The sequence below is a fragment of the Salvia hispanica genome, chromosome 4 (assembly GCF_023119035.1).
Source record: "Salvia hispanica cultivar TCC Black 2014 chromosome 4, UniMelb_Shisp_WGS_1.0, whole genome shotgun sequence".
Lineage (NCBI taxonomy): Eukaryota > Viridiplantae > Streptophyta > Magnoliopsida > Lamiales > Lamiaceae > Salvia > Salvia hispanica.
The window spans coordinates 29,283,168-29,303,209 of NC_062968.1; the positions used below are offsets into that span (position 1 = coordinate 29,283,168).

Below are 20,042 nucleotides of genomic sequence, written 5' to 3' on the forward strand. Positions count from 1 at the left end.
TAGCAAACCTACGTATTAAAGGAGTAGCAAATAGGTACAAAAATAAAAAGGAAGTGGTGATAAATAAAGGGGGATGGATTTGAGTGGGAGAGTGGAAATGGAGAATGAGGGGACAAAGTGGGATGTCACATGATGCGGTTGGGAGACAATTAACCAGCTTTTCCCACCTCTTTGCCCCTTTTGGAAGGCGACATCTAACCACTTGCCAAATTTTTAACAAATATTCCCTCCATCCCACATAATTTGAGACACTTTGACCCGACACGAGTTTTAAGAAATCTAATTGAAAGTGAGTTAAAAAAGTTGGTGGGACGTGAGTCCTACTTTTAAAGTATTAGTTTTATAATAAAATATGAGTATAAATGAGTTAGTGGAATATGAGGTCCACTACCAAAAATGATAAAAGTGAAGTGAGACAAATTATGTGGGACGGCCCGAAATAGAATATTGGGTCAAATTATATGGGACGGAGGGAGTAGTATTTATAATACTAGTAGTTCTCTATTTTTTTTTTAATAATTGTAGTGATTTGAATTTTATTGAAATTAAATTGTAAATTTCGAAATTGGAAGGTTGATTGTTTATGAATGGAGTGGAGAAAAAAGTCCGGATTAGTGACGCAGCCATATGTGCATGTTGTCATGTTAAAATTTCTTAATATTGTCTTCCATCGATTTAGTAATGATCGTGTCTCATTTATATAACTATGGATAACTCCGTTGTTTATAAGATCTTTTAAAGAGGTGAATGACTCATTTCTAATATGTCACAATCTTGACAATCACGACAAAGAAAGTGTTTCACATGTGGTTGTCATGAAATTAGGGAGCGCCTCTCATCCAAGTTTATTATTATTATAATTATTATTATTATTATTATTATTGAAGAGAAGCTGAAGTTGCAGACCGGATAGAAGAAGAATAAGGAGAAAGAGAAGAACAAGTGGAAAGAAAGAAGCCTCACATTAAGAGAATAGTTCAGATATTACATAGTAGATAAGAACTATTATTGATCATCTTTATAAAGTCTAATGAAGAATAAGGAGAAAGAGAAGAACAAGTGGAAAGAAGAAGCCTCACATTAAGGAAAGAGTTCAGATATTACATAGTAGATAGAGAACTATTATTGATCATCTTTATAAAATCTGATGGTGAAAGTAGAAGATGAGGTTTCATTTCGGGCCTAGAAATTCAAAATTTTAAAAATCTAATTATTTTAAATATATACTCAACTTTTAATCTTATTAGTATTTTCTATTTGAACGACACATATTTTAAATTAATATATGAAAGTAAAAATTAATAAAATCTAGAATTAAAAAGATAAATGATAGAACCCTAATTAGTAAATATCTTGTCGAAATTTAGTTGTTAAAATGTTTGTATTCACGATATGATTTGAGATATTGGCATGACACAGGAATAATAATATCTAACTGAAATTTTATAAATGGACTATGTATAACCTTAGATAACTTGATTTAATGCGGTCTGATTCTAAGCACGTTAGTAGGAGGCACAACAAGTGTGCGTCGCAATAAGGATGTGCACGTGCGCGTGCTCCAACTCGGATATATTATGTGCACGGAGCACATCTAATTGATCCTTTAATGGTGCGGCCGCATAGCCTTTCTTTTGCATTTAATACCACTACATTATATTTTCAAATATAGAACTTGACTTGTACTATTTCCCATTCCTAAGTACCACTACTAGTGAATATTGTACATCAATAATTTAAACATGTCAAATCTAGTTTCAAGAAATAGATGCACCAAATTAATTAACACGAAATATCGTTCAAAATATGTGTTGTACAATGATCCATTAATTGCAAAGGGATGGTCTTAATACACCTCTTCCACAACTATTTTAAAACGATACAAGACAAAAGCTAATAATTCATTTTAAAATATAGACACAACTCGCAACTCAAATAATACCTTGACATAAAAAGTTGAGCAACAATTGTATCTGAATGAATTGATTGTCTTGGCATGCATTGAACATTATTGAATGATGCTTAAGCAAAATGATACTACATGACATACATTAGCACTATGCATCATCATCATCATACACATTATGATGCTATAATAATGTTGCTTCTTTGCTCCTACGTCATCGTGTAGTCATCATCATTGTCATGGCCAAGGCATGCCCATCCATCCATCAATCCATCCATCATGGCCCTACATCTATTGTTTGGTATGCTAGCACCTTATCACTTATTACCTCGTTTTGGCCTACATTTTTGTTTGAAATGTCACATTAATATACTCATTCTTCACTCATGGAGAGACACATGCTAATGTGCCCTAATGTGGTTTTATATGTCACATGAGGAGTTTCTTCATGTCTTTCGAATTATTCATTCCGTGCTCATCGTGTTTTCTAGCGCCTAACGAGATGACGAAAAATGACTGAAGCTCAAAAATGGAGCAAAGTATTCAAAAAAATATGGATATAATGCAACCATTTAAGTCTCTAATCTGCTCTATTCTAAGCCACGGAAAACTTCCAAAACTGATGCATTCGGCTATAGAAGTCGAATGTGAGATGGCATTTGCGCTCATCTGATTCGACAACCCACAGATTTCTGCAGAATGTGAGCAACTGTAAATTCAACTCCTACTAAATATATACAGTTAGGGAGATGATGATCTGCTAACCAAATGGAAAGCAATAAATCCCTTCCCAGAATGTCATCGTATAATTGGATCTGGAGCGTACGTAAACTTAACAGACGGCACACTGCATAGATAATAGTCAAGGATTAGCACAACAGTAGTGTGAATCCAAACTGTCATAAACAAGGATAGATAGCACGTCTATAGCATAAAAACTTGCACGGACGAGAATTTAAACAAATTGTTAAATATAGATGAATCATGGAAGAAGTTACAGTTCAACGAGATATTGTATTGTTTCATGTTTTATTTGGATTGATTGATTGTTTAGGATAAATTGAAGGATTGTGAGTAGAAGAAGCTCATATACAGAAAACTCACCATTGCTTCACTTTAAGCATTCCCGTTCCAACTTGCATGGGTATGCCCATGATGATGGATTCAGAGACTCCTTCAATCTTATCGACTCTCCCATTCACAGAAGCGTTGAAGAGGTGATCTGCGGTCTTTTCAAATGAAGCGAGCATCAAGACACTGTCCCTCATTCTCTCCACACCAAATCTTGTCATACCCAACACTTCACCCTGAAATAACCAGCATATGCAAAAAACAAGGAAATTAGACCATCATTAACTTCGAGTTTAATGGCGTAAACAAATTTAATCATAATCGAACAAGGAAATCAGCTCATCATTAACTTCTTGTTATAAGAAGTTTCGCATACAATGTAATCAGAAAGGGACACACAAACAGGGCATCGGGGAAGGCCATCGGAGATGATGGACAAGAAAGTTTAATTGGCATATGTTTTTTATGAGAATCAAGAAATCGACAACAGAACTTGGGAGATATTGACCTAATCAAGAATTAGCATTTCCTTTATCATATCTTCACATAACTATTTTCACAATTATCCTACTTCCATCATGGTCAGAACTAGGCCATTTCTACTCTCTTCATTAAACCCTTACTAAACACGTGATAGAATTAAAACATGACAAACATAAAAAGTATAATAAACATTGAGGCAGTCTGGTGTTCATGGTAGAGAACAAATGACGTCTTGGATGCTTCCTCAACACTTGACAAGACCTCTAGACGAGCTCCTCACAGTTGCTAGAGAGACAAAATATGCATATCCTTGCGGTCATAAACAAGAAACATTTCCAATTTGAAAGAAAACAAAATAACCTTGAATGTCATTAAGTCAGCCAGCAGCATCATGTGTCGTATGTCTATGGTCATGCCATGGCTTGACATGGTGTAGTTTATCTCATCAATTATTTTCTTCCGTGCAGCTTCAATTCCAAGTACCTGTTTTACTTCCATGATGTGATTACTCACTGTCTTGTGACCATTAATTCCTTCAGTGCCCATGACAGACAAAAGACCACTCCTGCACGTAAACATATAATGCTGAAATTGCATGCCTAAAACTATTACATGCAAGAATTATGATAAAATCATACTCCACTTTTATCTATAGGTTCTGCTACATATCTAATTCGCAGTTCATATTCAAGGAAAATGAAGAGTTGTTTATTGTTGCTCATCTACAAACACACAGCTACGCTATCTCTGGTGCTGTTCCTTGTTTATTTTCACAAACCAAAAGTACACACTGACGCAACAAACACCAATAATCAAGCACAATCAGAAATCGAGTGTACCTTCCTCTCAATTTTTCAGTCTCAAAAAACTCTACAAGGTTTTCCATTATCAAACACTCAGTAATCAAGAAAAAAAAAGAACAAGACTGGAAAGTTTTACTGCTACTTACCCCTCTACTAGTAATGTCAATTTTTTGCACGCGGGATCTTTTTCTTTTGATTCATTAAGTATTATAGCCCGCTCAACAGTCCTGATTCCCTGCCATTTATAGAAAATACCCACGAAAGAAATTAGTACTCTCTTGAATGAAACTATTGACAGGCCAGCCAAATACCAAAAAGGAAAAAGGATATTAAAAAATTGAATTTTGCTGGTTTCACCTTGACTACAACTTTGGCGAGCTTATTCTTAAGCCCATTGAGTTCAAATTGAAGTTTACTTTTATCATCATTCAGATCGACTTGAAGTTTTCGTTCATCCACTACTCTAATTTGCTATCATAAACATGAAGTAGAATCAATTATAACAGTGAGAATTCAGAACAGGAACCATAGAAAGAGAAGCATGCCAGTATATCCATAATAAACACAAATAAAGTGGCGAAGCAAGAAAATTGCACCTGCTCTTTAAGTTTTAACTTTGGGGTGGTTTGTAGTATTGAATCCTTTACCGTGTACGCATCAATATGTAGGTGAGCCTCTTTTATTCTACCCATGTCAAGTGTTACAACAACGGATGCTGACCTCGACGATTGTGAAGTCTTTATACTCTGGGCTACCTAAAGAACACAAAGAAGACCAAGACAAAAGCAACTTCAGTATTGTCTAAATGAATGAATCTAGAAAGCAAATCACAGAATAATTGTTAAGTAAAAGTTCAATCTAAACACTAAGGTTAATTATCTTCTACTTTCAGAGAAAGATCTCAAGCTACTAGGATTTTCAACATATCAAAATACATTAAACAAGATCTAAAGCATGCACTCACAGCTGAATCGATTATCATAAAATGGTATACCTGCTCCAGAAGGGTTTTCTCAATACGCCCCTTCACCATTTTAGCTGTTATGTCATTGTTGTTAACATCCAGATGTGTAGTAATAATTGGTGTCTTGATATTTTTAGCACCATTAACAATTTCTTTAATCCTAGGAACCCCAAGGGTAACATCTTTTTCAAGATTAAGTTAACAAAACATATCGGAAGAAACCAGATAAAAGGTTAGGTGTGTAAATAACAACACTAGAAAAAAAATCATATTTGAGGATACTCATGCTTGCGACTCCAGCAAAGTGGAAAGTTTTTAAGGTCATCTGCGTTCCTGGCTCTCCGATACTCTGAGCTCCAATGGCTCCTATTGCAGTTCCCGCTTCAATTTTCTTGGAATTGTAACGAGATATACAAGTTTCTAGGAAGACCTGAAACCAATAAAATAAAAAAAGAAGTGGCATGTCAGGATTATACCATGTACCTTGTATGAATAAAACATAGTTACACAGGAGAGGATTATACATATGATAATATTTTGTAGATGTATATATATCATCAGAGAGTAATAGTAAAGAAAATAGAGAACTTTTATATCCTAATAGGGCACTCATAATAAATATTTTTTAGATTGATAGAAGGCATTTCACAAAAAAAATTACAACTATCAATTCAAGATATGATTTGATGTTAAATATGCACTAAGAAAAAAGATTTGTCGCCCAAAATATGCTTCACTTCAGGAACTCTATAATGGAAGCATTATAAATGAGTCACAGCGAGAACAAGTTGAAGATGTAGGATCAATGCAATAATAATACTAAATTGCAAATGTGCTCCTAACCTAACTTCAAGATTTCTCGTCATATTTTTCCTTTGTGCAAGACTTCATACAACCAAATTGCAAACATGCTCCTAACCAAACTTTAAGCAACAAGGAGTGCTCAAAAAGTATGCAGGAATCCTTAGAGAGTGAACCAAGAAGAAAAGTACCATTAATTGTCGCTGAGTTATCCCAGATATATTAGAGGCAACATTTTCCAGATAGTGTCTATCTTCTTCAGAATGTCCCCCTTCACCCAATTTCAGTTTCTCACGAACTGAGCTAGGCCCTTTTTTCTTAATAAAATTTCTTATTGACTCTGCAAAAGCTGCCAAACATTCATCTTTAGATGCTGGCTCTAATGAATGAGAAGACTCTCCTTCAGAAGTCATGGATGATTTTACTAGTCTTCTCCCGATTGTGTTTTCAACTATTTTCTCAATTTCATCAGTCGTTAAACTCTTCTGCTCTGTTGCAGGGCAGGTAGCCTGTCAAATCATAGCACAGAAGAAAATAAATAAGTATATTATCAAAATCCAAACTTGGTCAAGATAATTAACTTCCATATAGATTAATGCAAAAAGATGGATCCTGTTACCTTGGCTTTCATATATAATCTTTCAAAGTTCAGCGGGAGCCCACTTTTCTCTTCCATCTGTGCAGGATCCATAGCATCACCACCGTAGGCAAATTGCACAATGCAAGCACTAGCATTTCTCACTGTATTATCATAAAAGATAGATAGATCCTCCAAAGCCTTCATCAATCTACGAGACATGTAACCCGTATCGGCTGTTTTCACCTATAACAGCAGATGAAAGCTCTAAATGTCTTCTCAACACTCTAGTAATAAGCACCCAAAAATACCCTATGATAAACCCTTTTGCCATTTTGGTTTGTCCACGATTTATAGAACCATTTACTTTATTCCACTTTTAGTATGCGGACCCCATATTCCACCAACTTTTTATATTCACAATTCAATATAAAACTAATAGTTTAAATGGGTCTCACATTCCACTCATTTACTCCCTTTACTTTTCTTCACAAAGTCAAACAATTTCTTAAAACTCATGCCGAGTCAAAATGGCTCTTTAAATGGTGGACAGAGAGAGTATAAAGAGCAATTCTCAAGATAAGCATTCTTATAAAGAGCAAACTACCCATCACTCTCAGTTTAAAGAGTAAATTTTTCAGAAAAGAAAGAATACACATACCGCTGTATCCACAAGACCTTCTCTACCACCCATGGTGTGGAAAAAAAATTCAGTCGCACATAAACCAGTGTAGAAGGAATTCTGAACAAAGCCTTTAGCCTGACAATAAGCATAAGATGAAGTTTAGCTAGTGTGGAGGGTAGTTCTCCATATGAAAATGTATGTGAGAGTCTGAAACATATTAAGGATAATTTGACCATATCTATCTGCAATGTAAAAGTCAGATTACTCAAATTGAATAAGCAAGCGATGATGCAGCAACAATTGGTCCACTATTACTACCAAAAAACTTAATAAAATTATCAAAAATAACATAGTGAGAGAGTTGCATACATCTGGGTCTTTTGCTCCTCTTTCAAAATGAGGCAGTGTTCGATCAACAAACCCATTGGGAGCTCTCTGACCTCCTACAGATTGCTGACCAACACAAGCAATCATCTGGCAGATATTAATAGGAGAACCTTTAGAACCACACTGAGACATTATTAGAGGGCTGTTCCTCCAATTTAAATTCTTCATGCAAACCTACCAAAACAACATCAAGAATGAGTTAGCACATCTATTGTGCTGGACCACAACAATAAATACAATGGTAACCATTTTTTGACATGAGCTGTGATTCCACAAGTCTTATCACAAACTGAGCATAATCTTTGAAGCAGTAACAAGCACAAACAGATTATGTTACGAAAAAAGTAACTTGACCTCAATAAAAGGATAAATATCTGTGTTAACACATCATAAGACATGATACTGCATGTTATAACAATCTCCAGAAGGCATTGGAACCAAAATACATAAATACTCAATAGTTTTGTCTTATAGTCCTCATGTTGACATAGTCACATAGTAATGAAACAACACGACATGACACAACATACAACAAATTTAACAGCCAATACTAAATTTTTTATACACAAAGATAAAAACGCAGAGGGATGTTGAAGAGCCATAAACTCTCCTACCAAGTAGTAGTACCAATATAACCTAAACCTACAATCTCATGCATATATCGCAGACTTTCAAGGCAATTTATGCCAATAGAAGCTAGTTGTCCGCCCAGAAGTGAATTCGCAAAGATTACTTAAAAGTCAAGGGAGCACCAATTCTCACAAATGTCAGAGAATACATAAAACTTACATCGGCAGTAGTTTCTCGAATTTTATTAAGTGTCTCAGTTATCTTGGCTTCAAGAGTCTCAGCATTATTGCAGCCGGGTAACAGCTCCAGACTTCCAGATGTGTAACTTCTTATGTAATCGGTACAATGACCATACTCATTGTCCAGAGTCGCCTTCTTCTCCTTGTTTAATGTAACCCCAGGTTGAACATCATCGATCCCAATTGAAAAACCATGATTTCCTATCCATCGTGCACTATAACATAAATTCATTAATAAAATCAACTTTGAATTCCTTCAAGTGAACAGGAGTGCGAGTATTAAAACTAATAGAAAGAAATTGAAGTCCTACCACATAAATTTTATTATTAGGCTAAGTTCCTCAGTCCTAAATCATAAATCTCATTCTACAATTCAATACTAAAGTTCCAGTGGATTCCATTTATTTTCTTCACCTAAGATCTGAAATTTTTGGAGCCAATATGATGCATCATTAACTCTTTTCTAGTTCCAGGCAAGAAAGTTGCACGAGTACACAAGTACACAGATATAGCTGCATGCATTATTTGTTGAGATTTTATGTCATTTCAGTCATTAAATACGTCTATGGATTTCCATATTCTTCCTGGGTACCACTTTGTAGATTCCAAAGAAAGAACAAGACCCGAGAACATGGGGACTATCTAGCATCACCTAACAAAGAATGATTTAGATATAACAATACCTACTTAAGCTTAATGTCATAATATAACAATGAAATCTGCAAAACACCAAAGATATCCAGCTGTGTAATGGTTGATGTAAATGCATTCTAGTTAAGTTTATGTTTATAATTGGATGGTTCAATATCAATTCACAAGACGACAACATGGACAATAGAATGATACTTGTGCATACTTCGTTAATATTGATCATGATGCTTATAATAACAACTACATGCTGATGCTGGCAGATAGATTTTTTTTCACGTGATTCTACAATTGCTGAGTTTGGGAAGCACTGCTCAAATTAAGCATCTTGTTATTTAAATATGCTAAAGAAAAATACTCCATCGTCACTTAAATACTAAAATAGTTAGTTTTTGCCATTTTTGTACTTCCACAAAAGTCAGTCCATTTCCATTTACAAACACTACCCCACAACCTATTAAGTCTATTACCCTCAATATATCAACTTACTTTTTTACCCCTTCTAGTTTCTACCACATAGCCCACCACTTTCTCCACTCACATTACATTTTTTAATTATTACTAGCACTATTTAAGGTGGGATACTTTCTACTCACAATACACCAACCACTTCTATTAGAACTCGTGTCACACCCCATTAGGCTGATTTTTAAGGGACAGAGGGAGGGAGTATAAAATTTGCAAAAGTTTCAAGCTGCACTTTTTAACAATATCACTACTAAAATACTCCCTCTGTCCCATCAAAATGAAACATTTTCCTTGTAGGGTTGTCTCTCTAAAAATGAAACGTCTCCTATAATGGAAACAAAATCATCTCTATTGTTTTCTCTCTACACTTAACTCACAAAACAACACTACATAAAATCTCATGCCAAAAAGCAAATGTTTCATATTTAATGGGACAGAGGGAGTACTTACTTAACCAAGCACACATTAATTACGAAGAAGTATGTTTCATGTGTTCAACAAGGTTGTAACCTTGAAAATGATGAAAACGGAATTTATATCTAGTGTTACATAAGACCATAAAATCACAGAGATGTACATGCTGTCTCACAATTAAAGGGAGTACAGACTACAGAATTAGGGCAAATAAATGCACAAAGCTAAAATTTGTATACAATGTTGATATATCTCACCTTAACTTTGCCATGCGATTCATACAGGTAGCAGCAGCATGAGGACCATAATCCCTGAGAAGAACGGAGTAAATACCGTCCTTGTTCCCATTACCTGTTATGATATATTGGATGAATAAGCAATTTAGCGAACAACAAAAAGAAAAAAAATGTATCTCTCTACTTCTACAATTTCAACTCCATAAATTGCAAACACATGATACTGACCTAAAGTGGCCTTCCCAAGCTGCCCGCTGATGAGCTCACTATTGCGAATATACACAAAACCATCCTTGGAACACATTGTTTCTCTAGACTTCCCATATGACTTTTCTGCTACAGTTAGATTTAAATATACTCTCATTTTTGCATGGGGACGCAATAGCACACTGAATAATTGTTTGCCAGTCCATAGCTCCACTGGCTACAATGAGAAACATCTAAATCAGATACAAGCATACATCAAGCACATGAGGATGGGGAAGGAAACATGAGAAATATGTGTAACTATAGCAGCTTTTAATCTACAAACTGAAGGGGCAATAGCAACAACACCTTCCTAGAGAAGTAAATATGAGCCTCGTCACATCACACATGCATGGAATGCAAAGCACGGTACAAAATGACTCTAGTCCTAACAATCAACTCTTATCCACAAATCATGGATGCGTCAAAGATAATTAAAAGTAAGGCTTTAAGTTGTAAGCTGCATTATGATAGATCTTTATATTAGAAAATTAACCATTGATTTAACCATTAGATCACATTATGTACATGGTCTTGAGGCATCCAATCAAACCTCTCCTCCCACCCAGCAGCACAACAGTCCTCAATAATAGTAACAAGTAACTGGGAGTGGCTGACCTCCACAACATTTAATCCATAACAAAAAAAGGAAAGGCAACTCCTGATCACCTATAAAGCTACCAAATTCAACCTTTATGTGTGCTTATACTACTGGAAAAGGGTACCATATAGTTACAGACCTGAATATATCTTTATTTTAGCTACATAACTTTGGTTCTAGGTTCTGGTCCTAGATGTTATGAGAGAACAGAAAAGTAAATGTAACAATTGCATGAAGTAAGTGCACCAGACAACACATTGCATTTAATGAAATATAAGGACGACGAAAAAATTAATTTGGAAACTTAGTTAAAGAAAGCATAGATGGATGGGATGCAGGAAATAGTTTCACCAAAAATACAGAAAAGACTTTAAATGAACACCAGCACATGGATCAGTACAAGAGCAATGCTAGACAATACTCGAAGCACACTAAGCATAGTGGCATTAGAATGCAAGTTTACCTTAACTAATGCTGGAGTTGGCAAATCAATTGGGTCCATGGCATCACCTATATATGAACACATGAGTGAAAAGGCCGAGCGGTCATAAAATGTGTCTTTTCTTGTTATAAGAAAGGAAGAAGTTAGAAAATCCTGTGTTGATGCAACCAAGATTTCTCCATTTTTTGGGGTGCACAAATTGTTCTGCACCTGCAGTGTCAATGAAGACCACACAAAAAAAAATTTTGAACTCGTGAATCAGGAAAAGCTAATTTACTTGTTACCTTTTATATTCCTTGTAAATACAGCTTACATTTAAATCATCCATATATCACTAATTCACAATTTCACAATGATATGGAAATACATGGTCTGTGCCCTAGGTTAATTAGTAGGAAATCAAATATTGTTGCACCTTAATCAATATGGCTAGATATCGGATAATTCTATAGACACCCACCATGTTAACCTCTCAAACTTATACACAGAAGCTGCCTATACTTTAATGTTCCAGACATCCAAGGTCACCTTGACCTAAATCAATTCAGACAATCTATCCTCCTATGAAGTGAAATTTTGTTGATTACTTGAATCAGCTTGTATAAGATTTTAGCTACTAACATTTGCTTTGGGTGGCATTATTGCGGAAAAAACTAACCACGATTCACAAAGTCAGCCATTTAATGTTTCCTCCAAGCTACTACTTACCATTGTCAAAAAGGTATTGCAGCTAGCAGAATCCAAGAAAAAGGGGCAATGGATAAAAAGATAGTAACATTGAGAAAACTTTTGACTTCAGTCTTATTCAGCATGTTTGCAGAATGAGTGATTATGTGCTCTAAGCCTCTTAACTATGGATACCGTGAAGGGCACAATAGAGGATGAGGATAAAAAGATTCAAACTATACCATTGAGTCAAATCAATGAACAAAAGTAATATTCACATACCCCCATCAGCATAAGAGCCTCAGTACGGGCCTCTTCTGTTTGTGGTACATGCATATTCATCTCATCACCATCAAAGTCAGCATTGTATGGGTTGCACACTGACTCATTGAATCTCAGTGTTCGCCAAGGCATTATCCTTGCCTGAAGACAACAAATAAAATGAGCTTAATTGATAGTATCTTACTGTTATTATATCAATTTTCATTTGCAGTAAATACCCGATGGGACATGATTGACATTCGGTGCAAACTCGGTTGCCTATTAAATAAAACTACATCTCCATCTTCAAGGTGACGATGCACAATGCACCCATACTGCAACTGATCTGCATGATGCTTCCGGGCAGAATACATCAATGATCTACAGGGAAACCAAGAGCAATCAGAAGTTAAACCCTCCAAAAAAGAAAATATAAAAAAAAAGTAAAAGAAACCACAAAAAAGGAAAAAAAAAGAAAAAAGAAAAAGAAATTACTTATGAAACCAGTAAACACATACATCTCATGACCATCAGGTGTCCTTATAAACTTAGCACCAGGGTATTTTTGGGGGCCATTACGAACACATTGCCGCAATTTCTCAATATTATGGTGTGAAACTCGTTCAGGATAAGTCAAAATCCGAGCCATTAAAATTGGAATAGCAACCTGTCAGTCAGAAAGTCTGTCACCAAATGCAAAGCATCTTCAGCATGACAGATAAAAGTAAAATACTTTACCTCAGTAATTTTCAAATTAGGATCAGGAGAAATAACTGTCCTGCCAGTAAACTCTACACGCTTCCCTGATAAATTGCAACGAAATCTCCCCTGCTTTCCTTTAAGACGCTGAACAAAACCACTCAATGGTCTTCTAGTACTATTTGCAGGTTGTGGTGTCAATCCACGAACATCACTATTCATATATTGTGCAACCTCCTCTTGCAGAAGCTGCCAGCTAACCTGGTTCAACATTTCATGAGAATCTTCAATATCGTGTCAATTATTGAGAAAAACCAAGTAGGGCTGTTGGTAAGGTCATTTTAACATGCATCACTATCCGTTACTAGAAAATCAGTAACCTGCAGGAAAGCAGCAAAAGCTTCCTGGATATGAATATTCATAATTCATTTCCTTAAATAATGAAAAGGATTGCAAATATATCAATCTAGTGTTCCACTAATCTAGATACATAGACAAAAACACACAAAAACTAAACAAGTTTTTTAGCACTTGTTTATTCTTTCTAAGATCAGTTCCTTATCTACATCTGGTGCCATATTATCATTGAAGGAAAGTAAGTTGCAAACCATTTTTTACAAAGAATTATAACTTCACACCTTGCAGGTGTGGTCCAGGATTATTCAGAATAGAATTCAAATCATCAAATGTTGATTGCTGATGTGGTTGTTATAAAACCACCCACTTTTCTCTGCTAAGACAAGTTCTTAAATTCACTCTAAAGTGGAAAAACAGCCACCAGCTAACTGACCATGAAAAGAGTTCTCAGAAACTAAAGTATGACCATCAGAATCCAGAACGTGTGGATCTAATTGTTTTGAAGACCTTAAATGTGCTTGGCTATGTTTACCGAGTTAAGGATTATATGGGGACTTAGTTGACTGGTACGGCAAACAAACTAGAAATTACAGTCATAGAGCAGAAAACAATAAAACCAAGTGAAATGCTCAAGTAAACGTGCAGAAGAAGACAAATCTGAAATTACAGCTTACGGCATGCTGGTCTACTACAACAAGAAAAAGTTGATTACCTTTGTTCATCACTAATGGCTCATGCATAGTCATAAAACTGTAGCTTTTTATCAACTTAAATTAGATGACATATGTCAAATTGTTGACCAGAAACAATTTAACTTTTTAAACTAACAAAAGTGAACAACACCTTGGAAGATATCACAAAAAGGAACCTAAACATAAACAGCATTATACCATGCATCTGTTGCTTTGAGAGTCTGTTTCTGCCATTTCTGAGCGAACACTAGCATTGGCTTGGATGATATATTTTAGTCTCTCTGTGATGTCATTTTCATTACTGCATAAGCCAAACAAAAGTCAGAAAAGTGTTGTGGATGACAAGAGACACTGTACAAGTATGACCTTGACCAAGAAGATCTATGCAGTTTTTCCCAATCTTCATATAATCAATGCTCATTTATGTGTCTAACTTAATGGCCTAAATGATGCTCTAAAACCAAGAGGCATGGAAAAAGTTCTCTTCAATAACAGAAATCAGGTGATTTATAACTACTCCCTCTGTCCCACAATAATTGTCACTCTTTTCCATTTCAGTCCGTCCCACAATAATTGTCACATTTCACTTTAACCATAAATGGTAAGTAGGTCTCACATTCCACTAGCTCACTTCACTCACATTTTAGAATAAAACCAATATAAAAAAGTGGGTCCCACATTCCACTAACTATTCCAACCAACTTTTCTTTACATTTATTAAAACTCGTGCCCATAATAAGAGTGACAATCATTGTGGGACGGAGGGAGTATGATTTATTAAATGTCATTTGAGAATACAGAGTTATCATTAGCAGATTAAAGTATCTAAAATTCTCGAAAAGGGATGGAGAGATCAATGATTTCGACCATGGAAACAAATATCAAAGCAAATTGATATCTCTATTATGATATAAGGCAAGAGAATGTGTGTATTCGTGCTCAGGATTACCTCTGTGTTCCACCATCCACAAAAACTGAAGGTCGTATGGAAGTTGGTGGCACAAGAATACTAGTAAGCATAAGCTTTTCAGGTCTATCATTTAGATAAAGCAACTCACAATCCTGAAGAAAAAATAAAATGGAGGAAAGAAACAAGAGGAGAAATGAATGAATAAATAGATAATGGAAAATATGAAAAATGTCAGTTATTGTTCTCTTAACCATACTGAAACTGAGGACTTAATCATACTGAAACATAAATGTGGAAGTACCTCATCACGCATATTTTTCAGTAGCTCATAGACCCTTTTAGGATCAAGATATGAAGGCAAAGGCATATTTGTCTTTGTATGGGATAGAGCTGAACGGCATTCCTCCAAGCTACAATCAGCACTGTCAGCAACTCTAGCACGATCATGTACGATTTTCAATTGTGCCCTTTTAACCATACCTATAACAAATACTAGTTGTTAGGGACATCTTTATTATATGAAAATAATAACAATAAAAATATTATAATCTGCGATTAAGCTTCTGCAATGTCTTTTAATTCAATTTTACCGATAATCTCAGGTTCATAACCATATCCATGAAAGATAGCTTACATTGTGACACACATGCACATAGTTTAAGCAAGTTTTATTAAATATGCAATATTGCTGGTTTTAAAGAGGTAGGGTATTAACCATTAATATATCCACATCTGGAGCACACAACAGCGCGCCTAGTTCCTCCCATGCCATTACACCTTTTCACTGTTTTCTTCTGTAACTCAACCTTCTTCAAATGCTCAAGTTTTGGACCTCTCATCTGCTTAAGGAAATCTCGCCGCTCTTTTTCTTCAAGGAGTATTATGGAGCATTTCTGTTAATAGAGAAAAATGAGGTTAACCTATGAGAAGTTTCCATCAAGAAAAATCGCCATCTAGGATATCCAATCTTCATCTGAATACAAATTGATCACGAAGGAGAGAACTAGAGGGACTAATACAAACAACAAGAGTACAAGACAAGGTATATGGCAACGACTACACATGCAAATTAGTTATCCATTAACAGAATGAAACGAATTAATAGTCACCAACTAGAAGGATGAAAGATGAAAGGAATATATATAAGTAAGGAATTGCCAAAGTCCTAATCATGAGACAAGCTTAGTTTCACAAAAACAACTTCAAAGGTTTACTTGAAACAAGCATCTGTGTTCTCTTGGGCATACAATGTTAGGTATATTGTTAATACAAAAACTCATTTATATTAGAACAAAACTAGCGCATGGGCAGCAGCGTCCCAAAAGTACTACAGAAGTAACTTCAAGTGTAGTAAAAATGCCTAGTAAGTGAACTCCTACGAAATGGATTCAGTTTGAGATAAAGTGACACTTTATACTATTTTTCAGATATCTAGGAATGAGAAGTCTGATATGATACAATATTACGATTGGGAGAAGAGATAATGACACAAAATTTTGATACCTTGCAAATGCACTTCAATATGTCAACGATCGTAGCCAAAAATCCGACATTATATACAGGAAGGGCTAGATTCAAGTATCCACAATGACCTGGGCAGTTCTGAAAATTTCCACCACATGTTTCACATTTGCCAAGCTTGTTTGGTGGCCCCTGAAATACCAAAATATGACATGTAAATGTAATACGCTATAGTATTGATTATCGAATATCTATGAGCTATGGAAAACCGCCCTATCAAATGTCAATATCTCTCAGTAAATTCAGATAGACGACTTGGTAAAAAAAACACTTGTATAATATGGTACTGATAAGAATAAAGAAACTACAAGAATCAAGTTGCAGAAAAATCACATACTTTCGTCAAAATGCAAGCTATTTCCACACTCTTTAGTTGTCATAATCTCGAAACAATATCCCTAACAATTACAAATAAGGATATAGCAAAATCAACCCAAATAAACTACATTTCTGAAAGAAAAACTACATTGGTCTTACAGGCTAAATATATTTCCAAGATACTATTAATTGGGTGGAATATCTATGCTAGGAAATGGCAAAATAAAGAACCATGTGATTGTTGCCTTCTTCTATTCCCGAATATTGTTATTTCCTTGACTTACTGAATCATGGAAACCCAACAAGGAGATCATGGAAAACCAACAAGGACTTTGAAATTTTAACTCTTATTATCTAGGATGGAAAAACACAAGTAAAATGACAACTTTGAAGGAAAGAGATAAAAGATATTACCATATGAGGATCTAACAACCCACTAGCTTCAGGCTTTCTGGCGTCATTGTAGTAAATGCCGCGCGAAACTTGAACTTCAGAAATTTTTAATATTTCCTTCTCAGATAGTGTACAGAACTTAATACTTTCTCTACACAATGGCAATAAAATCCAGTCAAAAAAATATCCCAAGACATGATAAACTTTTGTAGTAGGCTTATACTAAACTAAAATAATAGTATCATTTGAGTAAACTAAAAAAGAAACTATTTTCATTAAAAAATTGGTTATTTCAAGGATTTCAGACTGTAGCAGATTGTCCAATCAGTCTTAGATTTCTCAGATTCTCAGACATGCAAGTGGCTGGAATGTCCAGAACACCATATCTCTACGCTTGGTATACATGTCACACTACTTTAAGAGATCCTAACATCCGCTATGATATGAATGTACTAAACCCACTTTATCCTGGCATATTGACTATGAATGCACTTAAACCCACTTTGCACATTATCAAAGTATCAAGAGAAGTACTTACATCTTTCGGGGGCCGACGTCTTCCACATATGGCTTCTTGGTGAACTGCATACTGCCTTGATCTATAACATTCATCTCCTCCTGTAACAGCCAAAATAAAATGATGGAAACAAGTATTTTGATTTTCAAATCTCCAAATTGGCACATCCATGAATCATATTTTTTAATAACAAAATCACTTTTTCGCTCTGAAATTTTCCAAAACTTTGAATCATAAATATTTGGTGAAGTTCCAAATTACTATGAAATACCCCCAATTCACAAATTCTACCAGACAAGTTTGAGCATTGCATAAAGCCAATTACTATGAAGTCGAAAATTCTCGCCCCCTTGGCTAGCACAATTCAAGAACTTTCACCTACTTTAATCTTTCAATTCAATGTAAAATACAAGAGGAATAAGATATACAAAAAATTGTTACCAATTATTCGCAGTGGGTGTGAAGCTTCCAGCTTTTAAATATTTCTTCAACATTAGTATGCCTAAATGTGATGGAGAATTTTCTAGGGCTTTTCCTATTTGTTTTTCTCAGTTCTATTTCCTAGTATGCAATTACGTTTTTAATCTAGTTTTGAAGAGTAGAATTGCTTGATTGAGTTTCTACTGTTTCAAACACAAACACTAATTAATGGAATATTACAGAATAAATCTCAGCGGATTACATAAAAAAGAGAAGGGAAGAGGAATACCGCAATGAAGAAAAACGTCTGTAGAGAAATCTAGTGAAGAAGAAGGAAAAGGGCATTGGCGGCTGTTTTGATTTGTTTTGTACTAGCAGTGGAATTGGGCTTTGCAATGGAAGGATTAAGTCATATTTTGGTTTTTTGTATAAATTAAATACAATTAATGTATAAATTCAAACAATGTCTTATCTTATGTGACGCAAGAAAAACTATTTTTTCAATTTTATTTTAATGTATAATAATGTCCTGTTAAGTATTATCAAACTAGTTAGATAATGCAAAAATTGAAACTGGGTTAATAATTCATTTTCAAATCTTACTAAACTAATTAGACTTTGATTAAATTTTATGATTTTAATCATTATTATTGTTTTAAACTCCTATTTTTAATATATAAGTTTGATTATAAATTTATTATTTTACCATAAGATAATAATCCATTGCTCAAATTAGAAATCTAATATACTCCCACATTAGGAGTCACATATTCGGTGAGCACGAATTTTAAGATATATAAGTGAGGTGGAAAAGTTAGTGGAATATATAAATATACTCCCACATTAGGAGTCACATAGTCAATAGTGAGGTGGAAAAGTTAGTGGAATATGAGATTCACTTTTTTATATTATTGATTTTATAATGTAACGTGAATGAAGTGAATTAGTGGAATGTGAGTCCTACTTACCATCTATGATAAAAATAAAATGTGATTTTTATCGTGCGATTGAGCGAAATTACAAAATGCGACTCTTATTGCGGACGGAGGAAGTACTATATAATATATTGATCGTTTTATTCATACATATTTTTTTTTCTAATCATAGCCATTTACTATACTACTTAACAAAAATACCATGAACAATAATTAACAAAATATAATAAAATTGATATTTTATACATAACTTATTTCTAATTATAGTAATTTAAACATTCTATTCCATCCATCCCCACTATTCATAGTATAGAGCTCACAACTGATCGTATAATATTGGATTAACTAAAAATTATTTAATTCGAATTGAATTAAACATCACATTCCATTCACATTCAATATTTTTTTGTGGTAATTTTTATTCAACATTGTCGTCAATAAAATATATCTTACCTTAATTATTTACTTACGCACCAGTTACTTCTTACTTCATTTTCATTTTATATTAATCTTCAATTTTATGTATTATATGCTATATCAAAATAAGGAACTATATACTGTAATATCTGTGCTCATCTGAAAAAATTATACTAACATAAATTATGGTAAATTGCCCATTAAATCACAACTTTCAGTTTTCTGGTCGATCCCGCATCTTATAAAGTTAGCTAATTAAATCATAACGTATCATACTTTCGCAATTGTTCCATAACTTAATAATTTCCGGCGATTATGTGGTGAAATGGATGCCGGTATTTTCCAATGTGGACATAACATAGTTTATTTGAGATAATCAGGGCTAAATTACGTGAGAATGAAGAAATTTGACAAGAATTAGGGCGAAATTTTTGAGAATGGAAAGCAACGTCATT

The 20,042-nt window shown here is 34.5% G+C and overlaps 1 protein-coding gene across 4 annotated transcripts; it reads right to left on the bottom strand.

The window, feature by feature from the left end:
• Positions 1–2,436: 2,436 nt before the first annotated feature.
• LOC125222029 (DNA-directed RNA polymerase III subunit 1) lies at positions 2,437–18,623 on the bottom strand. Of its 4 annotated transcripts, XM_048124416.1 has the most exons (29): positions 18,525–18,623; positions 17,837–17,916; positions 17,320–17,449; positions 16,570–16,719; positions 15,782–15,959; positions 15,368–15,546; positions 15,106–15,218; positions 14,355–14,457; positions 13,147–13,368; positions 12,927–13,075; positions 12,648–12,789; positions 12,430–12,570; positions 11,503–11,691; positions 10,421–10,616; positions 10,214–10,307; positions 8,407–8,641; positions 7,600–7,791; positions 7,267–7,365; positions 6,648–6,851; positions 6,220–6,537; positions 5,510–5,657; positions 5,258–5,409; positions 4,860–5,018; positions 4,621–4,734; positions 4,410–4,498; positions 3,821–4,025; positions 3,011–3,213; positions 2,672–2,753; positions 2,437–2,598 (listed from the first exon to the last, which is right to left on the bottom strand). In XM_048124416.1, exons 2-28 carry the CDS (start codon positions 17,908–17,910, stop codon positions 2,705–2,707), a joined length of 4,227 nt encoding a protein of 1,408 aa, XP_047980373.1. In that variant the 5' UTR covers positions 17,911–17,916; positions 18,525–18,623; the 3' UTR covers positions 2,437–2,598; positions 2,672–2,704. The 4 variants fall into 4 exon arrangements, with proteins under 4 accessions (XP_047980373.1, XP_047980372.1, XP_047980374.1 ...); XM_048124415.1 differs by having other exon boundaries at positions 2,437–2,753; XM_048124417.1 differs by lacking the exon at positions 4,621–4,734 and having other exon boundaries at positions 2,437–2,753.
• Positions 18,624–20,042: the final 1,419 nt, after the last annotated feature.